At 34.6% G+C, this 16,857-nt stretch overlaps 2 protein-coding genes across 3 annotated transcripts in view; both read left to right on the forward strand.

Moving 5' to 3' along the window:
• Positions 1-16,857, forward strand: part of LOC117211009 (inositol-pentakisphosphate 2-kinase) — an 84,059-nt gene that overhangs the window by 34,454 nt on the left and 32,748 nt on the right. Inside the window, exon 2 of one of the 2 annotated variants that reach the window (XM_033454556.1) lies at positions 1,619-1,707. In XM_033454556.1, coding sequence (XP_033310447.1) covers positions 1,619-1,707 — 89 coding nt within the window. The remainder of the gene's footprint in view (positions 1-1,618; positions 1,708-16,857) is intronic. The other variant, XM_033454557.1, reaches the window with a different exon arrangement.
• LOC117211012 (protein BTG2-like) lies at positions 6,939-9,505 on the forward strand. The gene has a single exon (XM_033454564.1). It carries the CDS (start codon positions 7,695-7,697, stop codon positions 8,208-8,210), a length of 516 nt encoding a protein of 171 aa, XP_033310455.1. The 5' UTR covers positions 6,939-7,694; the 3' UTR covers positions 8,211-9,505.

Consider the following 16,857-nt stretch of genomic DNA (forward strand, 5'->3'; position numbering starts at 1 on the left):
TTATACTTATAGTATATTTCCTTGAGTAGGTAACGTAACTGTTTGCTTTAGCATCAGTATCTATCACAGATGCATCAATGGTGCATATACCGTAGGATGCGTCAACGTTCGCAAACATTCGCGAGCGTAGTGTTCAGTGCTCGTGGTCATGCGCGTCACGTTAATCTACCGGTATTCGCCGGTATTCTTCCACGGCGCGTCGTGTTGCGTTGCGTCAGATAGAGACGCGGTTTTGTAGTAGCAATAATAGCGGTACTTACCACATCCTTCTATTCGACCGTGTAATCAGCCTCAGATAAAAGCATATTATTCCCTATTTTCGATTTATTTTTGCATAAGATACTATCACTGCCTATATGCATGTACAGGGTGGTTAGTAACTGGTGGTACAAGCGGAAAGGGGGTGATTCTACGCGAAAAAAGAAGTCGAAAATATAGAATAAAAATCTTTTTTTTAATTTTTCCATCGAGGCAACGATCTACAGTGAGATCCGTTATAACGAGACGCGATAAAGTGCACGCGTACCGAGCGAAAATTCAAAGTCGATTTTCTCCAAAACAAAGCCTCAAACGAAAAATTTTTATTTCCACTTGTACCACCAGTTACCAACCACCCTGTATATATGTATACGATATATATATACGATACCTACACTCTGCATCTGCAGAGTAAACATGATAATTTGTATTTACGTGTTAAAATCATATTAGTTCCAAAAATATATTCGCAACATTTCGTTTTCGACTTTTAATCACAGAGTTAATAGCGATGTTTCTTATTTATCAAAAAGAATATAAAATATTTACATAAAAAAATTAATTACCTACAATTGTTTCTTTTAGAAGCAGACATTTAGATTGAAAAATATTTCACGTAGATTGATCGGCTCGGATATTCACGATATTAGTGTAGTGATAGTAGTTTCGTAGTTATCGTAGTTCGTTTGCTGCGATCGTTCATAACATAACATAAGTAAAATACGAAGCAACAGAAGTAGCCATTCGTTGAAATATTAAATCTATTCGTGTATCCTGCGCTAAGATGATTTACCGTTAGCTGATTACAGACGGCGACTACAAAGTGCGCCAACTATTTAAAAGGAATATTTAGACATCAATCGTTTAACATTTAACGTTTAACGTTTATTACAATGTTGTAGATGTGTTTGAAACTTTAATAGCGATCTTGGAAGCTACAAGAAAATCGTTCGCGTTGAAATGATTTGAATATCTTTTGTATAATAATCGTTTGTTGAAAAGCTAACATAACGAAATGTTATAATATGACATATATGGTTATATGTATAACGGAATAACATTATTGCCTAGTACCTATTATATATGTGTATAATGAAGTAAGTACTCAGATTTGGACTATTCGGGTGAAGAAGTAATGAAGTTTTAAAATTTCGGATTATTCTCATATGTGTTATGAGTTATTACAATTTATAGAGATACACAAAAACATTTATCGCAGTGAACAATAATTACACAAAAACATGGCTATAGGTTGCTGTAGGTGACTATAAGTGGCTGTAAATAAATGACAAAATAATGAATTGTAGTACATATGTAATTAGCTGAAAAATGAAAGTAATATTCATGCATTCATGTTTAGCTTTCTGTTGCAGGTGATATTAAAGAACATGCGTCACTTTCGCTGAGTCGTGGCTGGCGAGAAAAGGGGAAACTTGTAAAAACAAGTAAGTAAGTACTTTAGCTAAATTAATGAAGAATGCAGAACCGGCGGTAATACACGATTTCTCAATATGTATGGAAACTTTACTCGAAACCGGTCCATATACGCAGAGAATGAAGCCAGCCAGAATAATCTGAGTTTATCGATCGACTCTTAGTTGCCAACTTGGCAACGGTAAACTCCCGGAATTACGAATGAAATGTTCTACATAGTGAAACAGTTGGCAAATCAGGCCTGCTTTTCATACCTTTGCAAGATCCTTGTCATATACCTTTTATATGATATACGGAATTCCGTCTTCCTTCCCGGATGTTTTATATTTAGTATCTAATTTTTTCTGAAAACGATGAATTGCGATCAACATTATATTATAGTATATTATTACTATGCGAATAATATTGAATTATTTGTATTTAATTAGTATGTTATTTAATTAAGAACGCGTACTGACTGAAAGTGTCATTTATACAAATAAAGGAATATGTATATATATTATATTATGGCATTATAGAAACGCGTGAGGGCGAGCGATAGAGAATAGAGAAAAGTACCTCCATTGCTCTTGTGTCGCTCCGCGGGACTTTCCAACGCACTATACATAATATGTATGAGGATTGCGCTAGTATAGCGGTCCAAACACGTTTCTGAATATCATATACAATATTGAAAATATACATACATATATATATATATATATATATATATACACAATATTGAAAATATACATACATATATATATATATATATATATATATATATATTGCACAGTACACACAGAAACCACGATCGTATCGTCTCGTTTGTGCAGGCAGTTCTTCACTGTTGAGCGTTGAGTCACACAGACGAGCGTTAATTGCACTTAAGACTATACGATAAAGCTGGACGGAAATGCTCGATAACTTTTCCACGAATCCCGAGTCAAACTTGAACGCGATCATACCATTGCCATTATACCGTTGTACAATATCGGCAATTTGTTTGCGCGCTCTCTCGTAATCCGTGCAACGGAAATTTAAGTCTGTTACATTTACGCGAAGCTCTTATATAGTTCCATGCAAACAAACAATGCTTTGAAATCGTTCTACTTGTAATTGTGACGAGACTGTGACAATTAGTTGTAAGCTTTGAAAATCCTTGACGATCTAAATTACATAATTTCGTTCGACTAATTCATAAATTAATTTACAAATATTTATTACAATTAATTAAATTAGTACACGCTATTATTCTAAGACTTTTAGTTTCTCACTTTTTGTCTTTTATATCGAAATTATGAAATAAAATGTTTCCCGCATAAATTGCTTTCATACGTACATTTCATCTTTTTAGAATCTTCGATATACATTTTAAATCATTCCAATTGTAATCGCGGTTATTCAAAAACAAACGAGGAATAATGTATAGAGTGCAGGAAACAACGTCCATTGCGTTCAAAGCTGCACGATTTATGTATGTATGCGTATGTAGTTCTGGCTTCCAGAACACCCTTCCATCAGTGGTTCCCAGTCAGTTATTGGACATTTGCATAAAATTTCGAATGAACATTTTTTGTTCTTTTTCAAAGTAATAAGTGGTAGAAATTACGCGATTCTAAATGGTATTTGTAGATTTCGATATTTATAAGAAAAAATTTCGTTACGTTACGTTAATATTTTGATATGTTGTAAACTCAAAAGACTGAGAGTTACTGATCCAAGTCGTAGAAACGCTATTGATAGAATTTGTGGAAACAGAGGGCAGTTGAGAAGAATTGAAAAGGTTACAAGAGTAGGCAGGCAAGGTTTTTTGGTATAAAGGTTGCGTACGGTTGTCGACATCGGACTTGTAGTCGCTGTTATTAAATGAAGAACAGTCAGACTCGTCGCAGGGCTACATTTTATAATGTGTGACACGTATTTCTAAACTGATGCGACGGGACTGGTTTAATGTTCGATCGATCGGCTCGGTCTAAGTAGCTAAACAGTACGGGGTCGGTGATGCTTATTGTAAGATCATGGATAGTGAATCACCCTCGACCATCAGGTATATACCTACGTACGTTCTTTAGGTATGCTGTTATCAAGCTTGGTCAGGGAGGGAACTAATCCAGCGATGCCGACGGTAGAACGAAATGGACAGGGGAAATTGTGAGAAAATCGATACAGTAAACTGCGTTTTTTGATTCAATGAAATACGATATAAATGAATTTTTCGAATTTCGAGCAAAGAAATAAATATAATATAATATTATATATATGTTTGTAAATGTGACTATATATATTTTTATAATTCTAGCTTGTAATCGTAGCCCATTTTGTGCCACTGTATAGAAACAGAAAAATGTCACTTTTTTCTCCTATTATCCAATACTCACTTTTTACTTTCAACTTTGTCATGTTCTCTCTTCTTTCCTTTTTCAAATGTTTTAATCTTTATTCTGAAAGTCGCAAAACTCGATCAACACCTCAAATACCTCGATAAACACCACCTCAAAATGTTTTAAGCTAGAAACGACTAGCTAACTTTTTCCTTAGGTCAAAAATACAAATTTTTGCTTTCAGAAATTGAAATAATATATGTATTGACTGATATCTGACTGATATAAAATATATATTTTGCACCGAGTACATATTCCGAACAGAAAATAAAAATTTGTCATCTTTCGTAATTCTTCGTTCACTTTTTTAAATTGTTGTTTTTATTGATCCTATGAAATATATTATTCAATTTTTAAAAAGCGGAAGCAAAATAAAACAGAAAAATAGAATTCAGTAAAAATAAAATAAGAAAAATAGAAATAAAAAAATTTATCGTCTTTTGATTTAAATATAATTAGCGTCACATTGATATTGATAAAGGAGGAAAAGAAAGATAATCTAACCTCAACCAAGTAAAATGAAAGAAGGGCAGAAATGTAGAATTATGTAACATAATGTAATATTAGTTAACGAATACCCGTACATATGTATTATGATATCCATTTACTTAACTTAACAGTGGAAGAATAATAGGTATAATAAGGCTCACCCTTTTTTCCTCATAGTTTGCATTAGTAATACAGTTTATAAATATGTAACTAACAATATGTAAATAACTATCAAATAACATTAGAGTAATCTATATATATTTTATAGTTAGGTACAAGTACCTTATCGAATCGCTTTTCTTTTTGACATATTTTGATACAATAAGGATTTCAGACAAAAAACGTACTTGAATAATTGTGCAAGGATTTATTATTAACGTGATACGTGATATATCTTGCAGTTTTATATATATAATGAAAAACTCATACTCGACACATATTCGTGCTTCTTGAAAGGTATAGTTATCAGCGCAAATCCAATATACGTATAATATATACATTTTTACATTATCATTTTGCATTACATCAAATGTAAGACTGAATGTATTCAAGGACTTTCGAGCAATGAAAACATTATTAACATGTACTACCGTATAATATTCATTACGTGTTACATGTTACAATATATTAGGCTATTACAAAAATCAATGCCTTGTTTCGAAATCTCCAATAAGGGTAAAGGTACCTTATAAGAATAAGGATACTTTATCGAGAATTAAAAGTGTAATAAATACGTATAAAAGTATAATATTATTTTAGAAATCTGCTACAATTTTACTTTAACCTTTAAAAGAGTATATATATGTAATTGCATGTTATTTTACAATATATACCTACATAATACATTTTTTCAAACCATATTTTAAATGATCTAACTCATATTTATATACTATATCATAAATCAAGCCGGTTTCAAGTAGGTGACAAATATTTGAAACATTTTACAATATCTTATAATATGTAATTTGTATCGGATAGGTTACATTTATTAAATAGTATATCATAATGTATAGTATTAACATATAATATTATATAAGATATATAATATAATATATAATGTTATGTTATGTCTAGACATATTACAAAAATTATCTATATTATTTAACCCTTTTAGTGCCAATGACTATCGTTGCGTATGCGATGGACGCCTTACTACTCGCATCGTCAGAGTACTTTATGCCAAAATAAATTTATAAAACGTCGTAAATCTTTGAATTTTTCTGCGAAAGCCCTGTGTGAGATATTCCACAAACTGAAAAAATTGTTTATGGGTTAAACTTTTTGTTACATTTCGCGATGATTGATACCGACACTCCGTATACGCTATTGCCATAAGATAAAAGTTCGACACGGGAGATTTGCTTGAGATCGTAATCACAGGTTTTAGGTAACACTGTTTGTAACAGAATATCTCCTTATGTTTCACAAAATGATCTTGCATCAACAGGGCGAGAATAAAATTTTTGGTGGGCCAGTGCGAAGATCGCGCACAATTTGTAATCTGTATAACAAAGGATTACAGGATGTATTTATTAGTAACCATCAATGCTATGTAAATTATTTGTGTGACTAATAATAAGTAAATAATACACATTCACTATAATAATATTAACTATAAATGTTTATAATAATATTAGAACGTTATTTCTGTGATGTCATACTAGCTACACTAATCACTTGTTTTCTCAATACTTTGTTCTCAACGCTGTTTCTAATCACTTGTTTCTACAAGAAAATTGATAGTTTCATTTTACTTAATGATTTTGAATAAGTATTACTAGTATGATTTTCAACACATTTTGACCAACCAATTGAAATACAATTGGCATTAATTTATTCTCCTTCATTTCGTACTATGTTCCTTTTTAATTTTGAAAATATCATTCTTACTTTTTTTCTGACTTTTCCTCAAATCTTATCAAATCATACCAATTGATTCGGTATTTTTCGCTTAGGTACAATTCTTTTGGTAGCCACTAAAGGTTGACATAACGTTTAAACAATTTGTTAAATCGTTTATTTTTCAGTAATAATGTATAATTAATCTACACTAGAAAATACTAATATTTCTTTAATATTTCTTAGTTCTTAGATCGTATATTAGTATATTTATATGCGTATCCGTAACTGAAATTTCAGAAAAATGTTGTGAGAACAGAAAATTATCAATTGCAAGCTTGATGTGGGTAGTGTATATAGTATACAGTATACATAAACCAATTGAGAACCTTTATTCGCGCAGACGATCCGTATTCGGGACGCAGCTGCAAACATTTGCGCAGCCAAAATCGCGCAGATTACGGTCACGTGACCGACAGTTATGGTGGGAATCGGAACGACCCAATTAGAGTGCGGCTACTATCCCCACTCTAGATTGCGCGAACAAAGAGACAAAGCTACTTCATTCGCGTCGACGGTCGCTGCCACTAGAAAGTTGTTGGCAGTTGGTGGGTGCGGTTGTTGTGTAAGTCGGAAAAAAGTGTGTCGATTGAGTTTCGCGAGAAAGTTTTGCCCGGTTACAAGGTGCACTAAGTGAAGCGTAGAAGAAAAGAAGGTTATTGTTGCAGCGTTCTTTGAATTTTACGTTTCATCGTTTTAACGAATCTCTGTGGTATATCTCAGAGATCGATTGGGAGAAACGAGTTGGAACGCGTTCACGATCGAAAAAGTTACGATCGTCACGACATCTCTGATTTACGACAGATTAATTTCGTCGCTTTTGGGAGACCAGCCCAACGAAATTTGAAAATTCTAAAACAGAAGATACGCGCGACTATCGCCGAGACTTTTAAGATTGGAACAAATTGTGTCATATCTTAGTCGATATTTGCGAAAGAACAATCGAAAAGCGCTCAGTATTTCTTTTCGCGCTGGAGCGTCGACGAACGAATACTAAACGCGATCGTGCGACGTGGCGGCGACGCCATTTTGTGAAGACTCCTGTGTGCGAACCGCGAGCAACAACGGCCTCTCTCGAGCCGTGACCTCTCGAATCACGGAAGGAATAGTGCTTTCTTTTGATCGCGTCCTCTCACGTCTCTATCGGGGGAGAAAACAACGGAAGAAGTGGAAGAAAAAGAAGAGTGGTACTGTACTATCAGCAAAATTCTATCATAGACCGTTCGTCCTGGGTCGCATTGCATACCAACCATGAGACTGGAAATTGTGTCAGCGGCGGATTTTTTGGTGCATCTACTGCGTCTTCAGACAGGTCAACTGTCTGAACGTCAGCTGGAGATGTTCAAGTCCTCTTTGACGGAGGTTTTGCGTCATCGTTACAGGGATCACTGGTTCCCAGATCGACCAAATCGTGGTTCCGGTTACCGTTGCATACGTATCAACGGTAAAATGGATCCAGTCATTGCACAGGCAGGTGCTAACGTCGGTTTACTGCCAACGGTATTGCATAGCTTGTTTCCAAGCGAGCTCACCATGTGGATCGATCCATCGGAAGTATCCTACAGAATCGGTGAAAACGGGTCTATTTGCGTTTTATACGAACGTACAGAACCTGAACCGGAAGAATCTCATCAGCACCAACATCAGCATCAACATCATCAACAGCAACAGCAACAACAGCAGCAGCAATTCGAAAGTTGCAAGGATTCGTTGTTATTGGAGCATTCGCAATTTAGCGAGCAGATCGCCGCGTTCGTTTCCAGTTGAAGCGTTTTTCTACGTAAATTCATCGATGCAACAACACTAGCATCTTGTTTCGTTTTCACTGGACGTGCATCACGCTCTCGGATTGATCAAAGCACATGGGTTTCATGATATGTGATGGCGTTCCTCCGGTCGGGTGAATGTTTGACTCGTGCACACGAACGCGCAATTTTACTCTGTATAAGTCGAGTTTCAAAGGAAATGAAGTGTGCACTGTTCTATCTAAATAAGGACAACAAACGTGTAAAAAAAGTGTTTAACCGTTTTTTTTTTTGGCTAAAGCTGATTTAACCGAAAAAATTCGTCCAATACGTATCGTTCGACGAGCTTTTGTCGGAATCCCAGCGATCGTTATCACGACCGACTCTAGTCCAACCGTACACACACATATGTGTCATCCTGAATTTTTGTCAACCATACGAAAGAGGAAAAGAGGATATTCATGGCAAGAAGAGCACCATCATCGTTTGAATATTCGAGGAGAATATTGCGCGTTCGCGTAACGACGATGTCTAACTAGACCAGTGGTCCTCTTACGTTTTGGCGTATTTCACGAGAAGATCCAGTTTTTCCAGCTTTTTCTGTTGAAAATACCGACTGCTAGCGAGATCGCGCCCGCAAATGTGAGAAAATAATATATGGGCGAGCTCCGCTCCGAGGGTCTCTCTCAGACCGACAAATTGATCTCAGCTCACCTCCCGCGTACTTCCGTTTATCTCGAAAAGAAGTTACGTCTGGAGTGGGGGAACAACGAACCAGTCTGTGGCCCTCTCTCCGTTCTCGTGAGAGGAAAAGCGAAACAAGCTTCTCTCCCCTCTCCCCCTCTCATGGAAAGGATTCAACAATGTGTTTTTATCGTCGCAAATCTCTTTTCTTCCACGAACGTTTTTTATCTATCAATCTAATTGATTATTCTGAACCCTCTCGTGTTCCGATGTTCTTGGTATGCTTTCCCTCCGCTGATGAAAGTCGAAGGACGAACATCGAGGACGAAGATGACAAAAGAAGCAATTGGTTTTCCAGTGAAAAATTGACGAATAACATGTATACTGCATTCTCTCTTCTATCCGCATGGTCAACACGCTGGTTGAGCTTCAAGGATTTTTTTTCTCTCTAACCTCGCACGGTCAATGCAAATTACCACCGAGTCACACACATACGAGTATACCAAACACATACCAAGAAAAACCAACATATATATGTTTCCGTCGCCACTTTGTCCAACATACAGAAGAGACCTGTTACTATAAACGATTATCAATCTGTGTCAACCTTTCCATTTTCTTCTTTGATCTGGAGCTTCTCTTACAGCACGCGTTAACAAGCATGCTAACGGCAATCATATTTATCAACTATCCTCGATGTCACTGGTATCGTAGCAGTGGCCCATTATCGTTCTTGGATCGGCCATAGCCATTGTTTCATTGGTCATCAGTAGTCGAGCAGTCTCGAACTCGATCCACGCGTTGGCATCGTTGACACAATAAGAATACATGTTACACTTCATACGTACAAACCTTTAACAAAATGCGTGAGTTTTATATGTACATATATATAGGTATTATGTATGTAGAGAGCACGTATTGCGCAAGCCGATGGAAACCATATTTGCGCGAATACGTTGCGCCAAATTGTATATTATGTATCTGTTTTGCGAGTATAGAGCGAGGAGGAACGAATGTATAAAAGAGAGCACAAGAAACTGAGTGCGTGATTGAAAGTGAGAATGTGTGCCGTGTGCATATTATGTTGCGTACGTGTGTTGCCATATAGGATGAATGAGAGTAAGAAAGAAAGGAAGGAACAGTGTCGTGTACAGTGTACGTGAAAGCAAGCAACAAACATGAGGCAAACATCTGTGATTTTCTTCGAACGAAGAGAGGGCATGTTTCGTGCATATATCGAATAATTATCTTTTCTGGTGTTTCGAACGTGACAGAGGAATCGAGTCAAATGAAGAATATATGTATGTATATTGATATGAATAAGGAGCGAGCAAAAGTTTATCCTTTTCATCGCAACCTCAGTTTTTTTTGTATTGCTCGATCTCTTTTTCTTATCGCTTTAGTTTTCTACTTTGCAAAATTGGTACAATCGAACAACCTTGTTTCATTTATACATATATATATATGTATATGTGTATATATATATATGCAATAGAAGTCGTAATGGGTATATTACGTGTTACACGCGCAAGTGTATGTGTGTGTGTTTCAATTTCATTTACAAGAAAATTTTGCTAACTTAAAACATGAAATTTTTCTTAAACTTTCGTAACTTTGTAGGAGAGTCCCATATAAATATGGGACAATTTTTTCCTCTCCTTTTCACTTCTACTATTAGAGCTAATGTATATTTTCCTATTCTTCTCTCACACACACTGTATTACTCTTATTCTAGGAATTGTCAATCTTCTCATGTCCAAAAATATTACACAAAAATGTTCACTTTAGCAATGTATTTATACTCATTACGGCTTTCAAAATATGTATACAGGAAAATGGGGAAACATGCCGACTTGCAAAGATTATTTTCTTACAGAAGTAGTAGAAAGTAACAAGAAAAAATTGTCTGACACCTACATTGTTCAAAGCTAGAAAGTTTTAAGAAAACGTACGAGATTTCCTAGGTTCTCGGAGCTTTCTTGATAACAATTCTATTGTTTCGAGATAAAATCGTTCAATTATACATATATGTACATACTCTCGTATATGTATATATATATGTAGACACAGTGTTTCATCATGGGTTCTCCGATGGCGTATCTAGTTTAGTGGGATTTTGATAACTATCAAGTAGAATATGAAAACGACCATCGTCCGATAATATGATTGGATGATATATCGTTTCTTCTTTTCTTCTGTGACGGAAATACTTGTTCGGAATATTCGCGTAATATTAACTCGCGCTAAAAATTGAAACGTGGTGTGCAAGAATTTGAGAGAATGTCGTTCATTTGTAATGATCATAGTATGAAATCGTGAACACGTATAGTATGATAGAGGACAAAAAACGAAGAGAGAAAAGATAAGTATGTTTGTGAAGAATAGAGCGAAATGGAAAGAGTAGCCTTGTCGCGTTCGGTGTCGAATCAGAAGTGTTTGTATGTAGCAATTATATAGAAACCATGTCTGTGATTATATTAAAAATAGAGAGACAATATGAGCAATCTCTGTGTGCGAGAGCGACCTAATTAGAAGTGCGTGTATGCGTCTCTGAATAAGATCATGAGTACACGTGCCTGTATCGTACTAATATCTAAAAGTATATAATATATAAATATGTTTATATTGAAAAGTATGCGTGGCAATTTTAAACGAATTTAATTTATAGATTAATTATGTTCGCGACCAACCTCTGCGGATTGTGCATTACATATATGTATATGAACGTTGTCTATACGCATTAATTTCACTTCTTTTTGTTTGCATGTTCTTCCATCCACGTAAACGAGCTGCACTTTATGTTGGAAAAGATTCGATCGTTCCTATCGGTTACTTTGGTTTCTCTCCTTTAACGAGTCCTATACGTTTACATATTTTGTTAATTTGCAGTCGATGAACACATTAATACGAATTTGTGAACGTTCGATTAAAATTGCTAAGCATGCTCAAATTGTGACCGAGCGCGTAAAACTACAAGAATAGAAAAAGAAGAGATTCGAATTCGCTCTTTCATCTCGAAGATCAGAAATGCAAACCGATTCTCTCTAAACGACCTATTGGGAAATCTGTCGAAAGTAATGTTGGACGAAACAAGTGAAAGTGTGAGAGTCGAACGGCGACGTAGAAAATCTCGCACACCGTCTAGTACTTACCATAGAATCACATAGCGCAGTTTCAGACAACAGCTAGAAAAAGACAACATTCCCTTTCTGTTTTATTTGCCCTTCGCTTGTTGGAGCCAGGAAAAAACAAAATTTTCACAACATCGTATAGGGAGTACTCGTTTAATATATGCCGTTGGATTCGCCTATGTGGATTATACACGTTGTAGATTATATCACACGTAACAGATGAACACATACACGAAATGAATGACATGACACGCGTAGCGAGAGAACAAGCGGAAACTCAGCGAAACAAATTGCAAGAATGAGAGTGAGAGAAAAGCAGAACACCGTTTCATGAGTGAATTGTAATTACTATATATCCATATACATATATATACGAATATATTATATATACATATTTATATGTATATATATGTGTATATACATATATGTATATATATGTGTATATACATACATGTATATATATGTATATATACACACATACACACACATCTTGTAACTATACATAGGGTCCTTCAGGAAGAATTTGTACAAACCCGCTGGGATATGGCACCAGCAGTCTGTGATTTTAGCTTGGTTAATTCAGTATTTTTTTAAATAAAGCGAGACAAAATCAAGATAAATGATAAAAAAAAAAAAAAAAACAAGATTCGAATTGCGAGCAAGCTCGTGCATGAGATACGAGCAAGAGAAAGTTCTGCATGAGAAAACATTGTCGTTCACTGTGTACGTATGCTAGGGCCAGGGGTGGGGATGATGATGACGATGATGATGGTAGGGTTGGGGCGAATGTAAAGAACGCTTGCGGGAGGAAGGAGAGGGAAATGCAGGGAAGAGAACATATTGCAAAGTGCAAATGGAAAAAATATTTATTGCGTGTATATTTAATGCGACACTTGTACAAAAAATCCCAATAATTTAATATTTCAATTTTTTTATGCAAATATGCGCGATTGTTGCAAACAATTGCCCTTTGAAATTCGCGAAAATTGTAAATACGATATTAATGTAAATGCGATGTATTTCAATCGTGAATTCACAAAAGTGACGCGTGAGACGGAAAGCGAGAATTTATTTTTTTTATTTTCTTTATTTTTCAAAATGAAATTCAAACATTATGTATGTATATATTTTAATATTAAGTTTATAGATTTTAATTTTCTATAGCCGGAAATTTTAGAGCTAGTTTAATTATAAGTTGTACGGTTGTGGTTTCAAAATTATAATATATATTGATTATATTGATCGATTACAGTCTCGCTTCGCGTAAACACGTGCAATTTTGCGATTGTTTCGAGATAGATTTATATACATAAATGCGAATACATGCGTCTTCCGTTCGTATTTTTCATTGTGTTCCCTCCGCTTTCTCTGTTGATATAAAATGACGAGTAACTGAGATTGTGTGAGAGAGAAAGGCAATAGTCGAAATAGTAAATCTGACATGTATATGAAGCGCGAAATTAAACTACATATATGCCGCGTGTCTTTCTTTTCTGTCAAATAAACTGTTTTGTTGGGACACCAGGAAGGAGAATGCACGAGATATATAGTATAAAGAGAGGGTATAGTTTAAAAAGGAACAAGGAAAATCAAGCGATTAGTCCGAGTCGAATAATTTTTTTTCGAACGTGAGAACGAGAGAAAGCGTGGAAGAAAGAGAGCGAGAGAGGGAGAGGGTGAGGTTTGAGAGTATAACGAGGGATAAAAAAGAGAATGGATATTGGACATTAGGAGAGCGTATAGCCTGACAGGGGTGCTCAACTCGGATAAAGTGGGCCGTGGGTCTCATCGTGGTAACATAATTGTGATACCGCATTTACTGTACCGATTAGGGAAAATTCATACTGATTTTATTACGTATTCTCGTTTGAGACGAAAACCAAAAGGGAAGAACACTGACCCAAGGTTATCGAGATCCGAATTCGGCGACCCTGTTGGCCAGTGCACAAGTAAAAAAGAAACATTCGTTCACATATACACAAACGTACAGAACAGGCAGGACAGCTAATTGTAAGACACATAGAGACATACATAGACAAACTTTTATACATATACATACATTGGACGCGTACGATACGATATAACACGACACGCTATGATTTCAAAATAATTGCGGGCGAAATAATCTGTTCGAAGAACTCTGCATAAAAAAAATTCACTTTACCGATGTATGTATACTATACCGTCATTAACAAACACATGTAAAACATACGTGGCAGACACGAATACATACACACACACTCACGCGTAGACGAATAAACTTTGACGAGATACATGGAACAGACACGAGGAACACGTTACGTACACTCTCGAATCTGTAGACTGTAGGTTTAATATTAATTATTACGAATTATAATTATTATATATCTATTATTATATCAATGTATAATTATATTTAGTTTTTAGGTTACTATGTTTATCATTTCCCGCTTGTACATATGCCGTGAGCTCGAAAAAATTAAATCTTTATCAAAAGAAATCTATAATTTTTTCGACTGTTTTTGTACAGAGATAATAAAAACAAAGGCCTCGTGCTTATGAAATTTCATGAATATAAAATACCGCTGTCTAGTGTTTTGATTTTTGTCCTAAATCCCACATACCAATTTCCTCTGTATTAGTTCGCAGATCGATAAATTTACATATTTGAACATCGAGTTTTTCGTAATGTCGCTATTTCAATATAATAAATATTCAGTATGAAGTAGTTCACAAACTATACAATAATATATACTAGGAAGAATCTTGGCAAATTATACAGGGTGGTTGGTAACTGGTGGTACAAGCGGAAAGGGGGTGATTCTATGCGAAAAAACAAGTCGAAAATATAGAATAAAAATTTTTCGTTCGAGGCTTTGTTTTCGAGAAAATCGGCTTTGAATTTTCGCTCGGTACGCGCGCGGTACGTTATAACGGATCTCACTGTAGATCGTTGTCTCGATGGAAAAATTTAAAAAAGAAAAAGAAAAGATTAAACAAAATTTTTATTCTATATTTTCAACTTTTTCTTTCGCGTAGAATCGCCCCCTTTCCGCTTGTACCACCGGTTACCAACCACCCTGTATAACGAAATCATAAATTATTATTAAGGGGGTATTCTAGTCTAGAGACATGAATTTCGGGCAGTTTTTGAAGCTCTGTACAAACGAAACAAAAAATATTTTTACTATCCATTTTTTTATCATTTGATATTTTTGATATTTTAAGATTACATAAAAAATTAACCGAAAAAAGAAACTCAAAATTCACAAAGTTATGAGTTGGCAAAGTGGGGAGTCCAAAAAGAAGAGTGTTCTGGCGTGCATGATTTCAACTCTTCTGGTCATCTGAAACAAAAAAGCCGAACGGATTCTTAATTAGTACAGATGCCGCTATAGCATGAACCTTAAAAAAGTAAAAAAAATTTTTTTCACAAAGTGGCGGCCGTTTGAATTCTGTTTCGAAAAATTTTTTTTCAGATGGCCGCCATTTTGTGAAAAAAATTTTTTTTTTGGACCCCCCACTTTGCCAGCTCATAACTTTGTGAATTTTGAGTTTCTTTTTTTCGTTTAATTTTTCATGTAATCTTAAAATATCAATAAACAAATGATAAAAAAATGGATAGTAAAAATAGTTTTTGTTTCGTTTGTACAGAGGTTCAAAAACTGCCCGAAATTCATGCCTCTAGACTAGAATACCTCCTTAAGTACAATACGATGCTTGATGAAGTATTCATATTTTCTTTTATCTCTTCTCTTGATTTTTAATAATTTGTACATATAACAAGAATCAAATCGAAATATATGTCATACACATGTATGTACTTGAAAATTTCATTTATTGCTTTGATTATAGTTTCGTTTCAAAAGTTACACTTGTATTTGTGTATTTTTATAATATATATTGCAGTATATGAATATATTTGTTAATAGAGTAAGATTCTTTTGCTATTTTAAAACGATTTGCGCGTCATGATAAAACAGGATATTTTAGACATTATTGCTCGTTTTACTATATTTTTTCAAGGTACATACTGTGATAGTAGAATTAAGTTTAAAAGTGACGTGATTCTATTACTTACATACGATATAACTACGTATATCCGAAATTTTTGATGAAAATGAAAAAAAAGCGTTAACAATTCCATGTACAATTTCCAATTTAGGATGACTACTGCAAATCACGCAATTGCCATGTATTGTAGATGAGATAAAAATTATTGTATTGTGTGTGTCTGTACTTCGATTCACATTCATTCAGAATTAAAAACTTTATTCTACGCATGTTATATTATCTTTAATTTTTAATTTCATAATTTTGATAGTCAAATACAGATATACATATAAAATTATCGTTCACTTGATTGCCCCTTTGTATGCAATAGCCAAGATTTCTTCCACATATGTGATGTATACGATATCATGTTCTGTTTACAAGTTATTCTATGTCTGTGATAGAAATTAGATTAATCATTAACGTAAGCGCAGACGTCGACAAATTTTGTTTCCTGAATTAAAATTTCTTATGACACTGAACTGGTACTATTGGTAAAATGAAAAACAGTTGAACGAAAATGATTTCCATTGTTTTCATAAAAGTGTTTCCTACAATACTTATTCTTAAATGCATTAATAACTTGTAAATTGTTTCTCTTCTACTTGTCCGATAAAAAGATATGTAGCATCCATATATTCTCCTTTACTTCTTGACTGTTTGTATATCGTATGTTCACAATTGCCTAAATTCAACAAATATTATATAAATGTTACAGCTTAACATAATAATATAATATCTAGTCGCAAATTAATTTTTGTAATTGCAGTTTATCGAAATAATTTGGAAAACGAAGATGTTTAAATGATAGCACACATATGT

This window comes from Bombus bifarius, unplaced genomic scaffold (genome assembly GCF_011952205.1).
Source record: "Bombus bifarius isolate JDL3187 unplaced genomic scaffold, Bbif_JDL3187 scf7180000008214, whole genome shotgun sequence".
Classification (NCBI taxonomy): domain Eukaryota; kingdom Metazoa; phylum Arthropoda; class Insecta; order Hymenoptera; family Apidae; genus Bombus; species Bombus bifarius.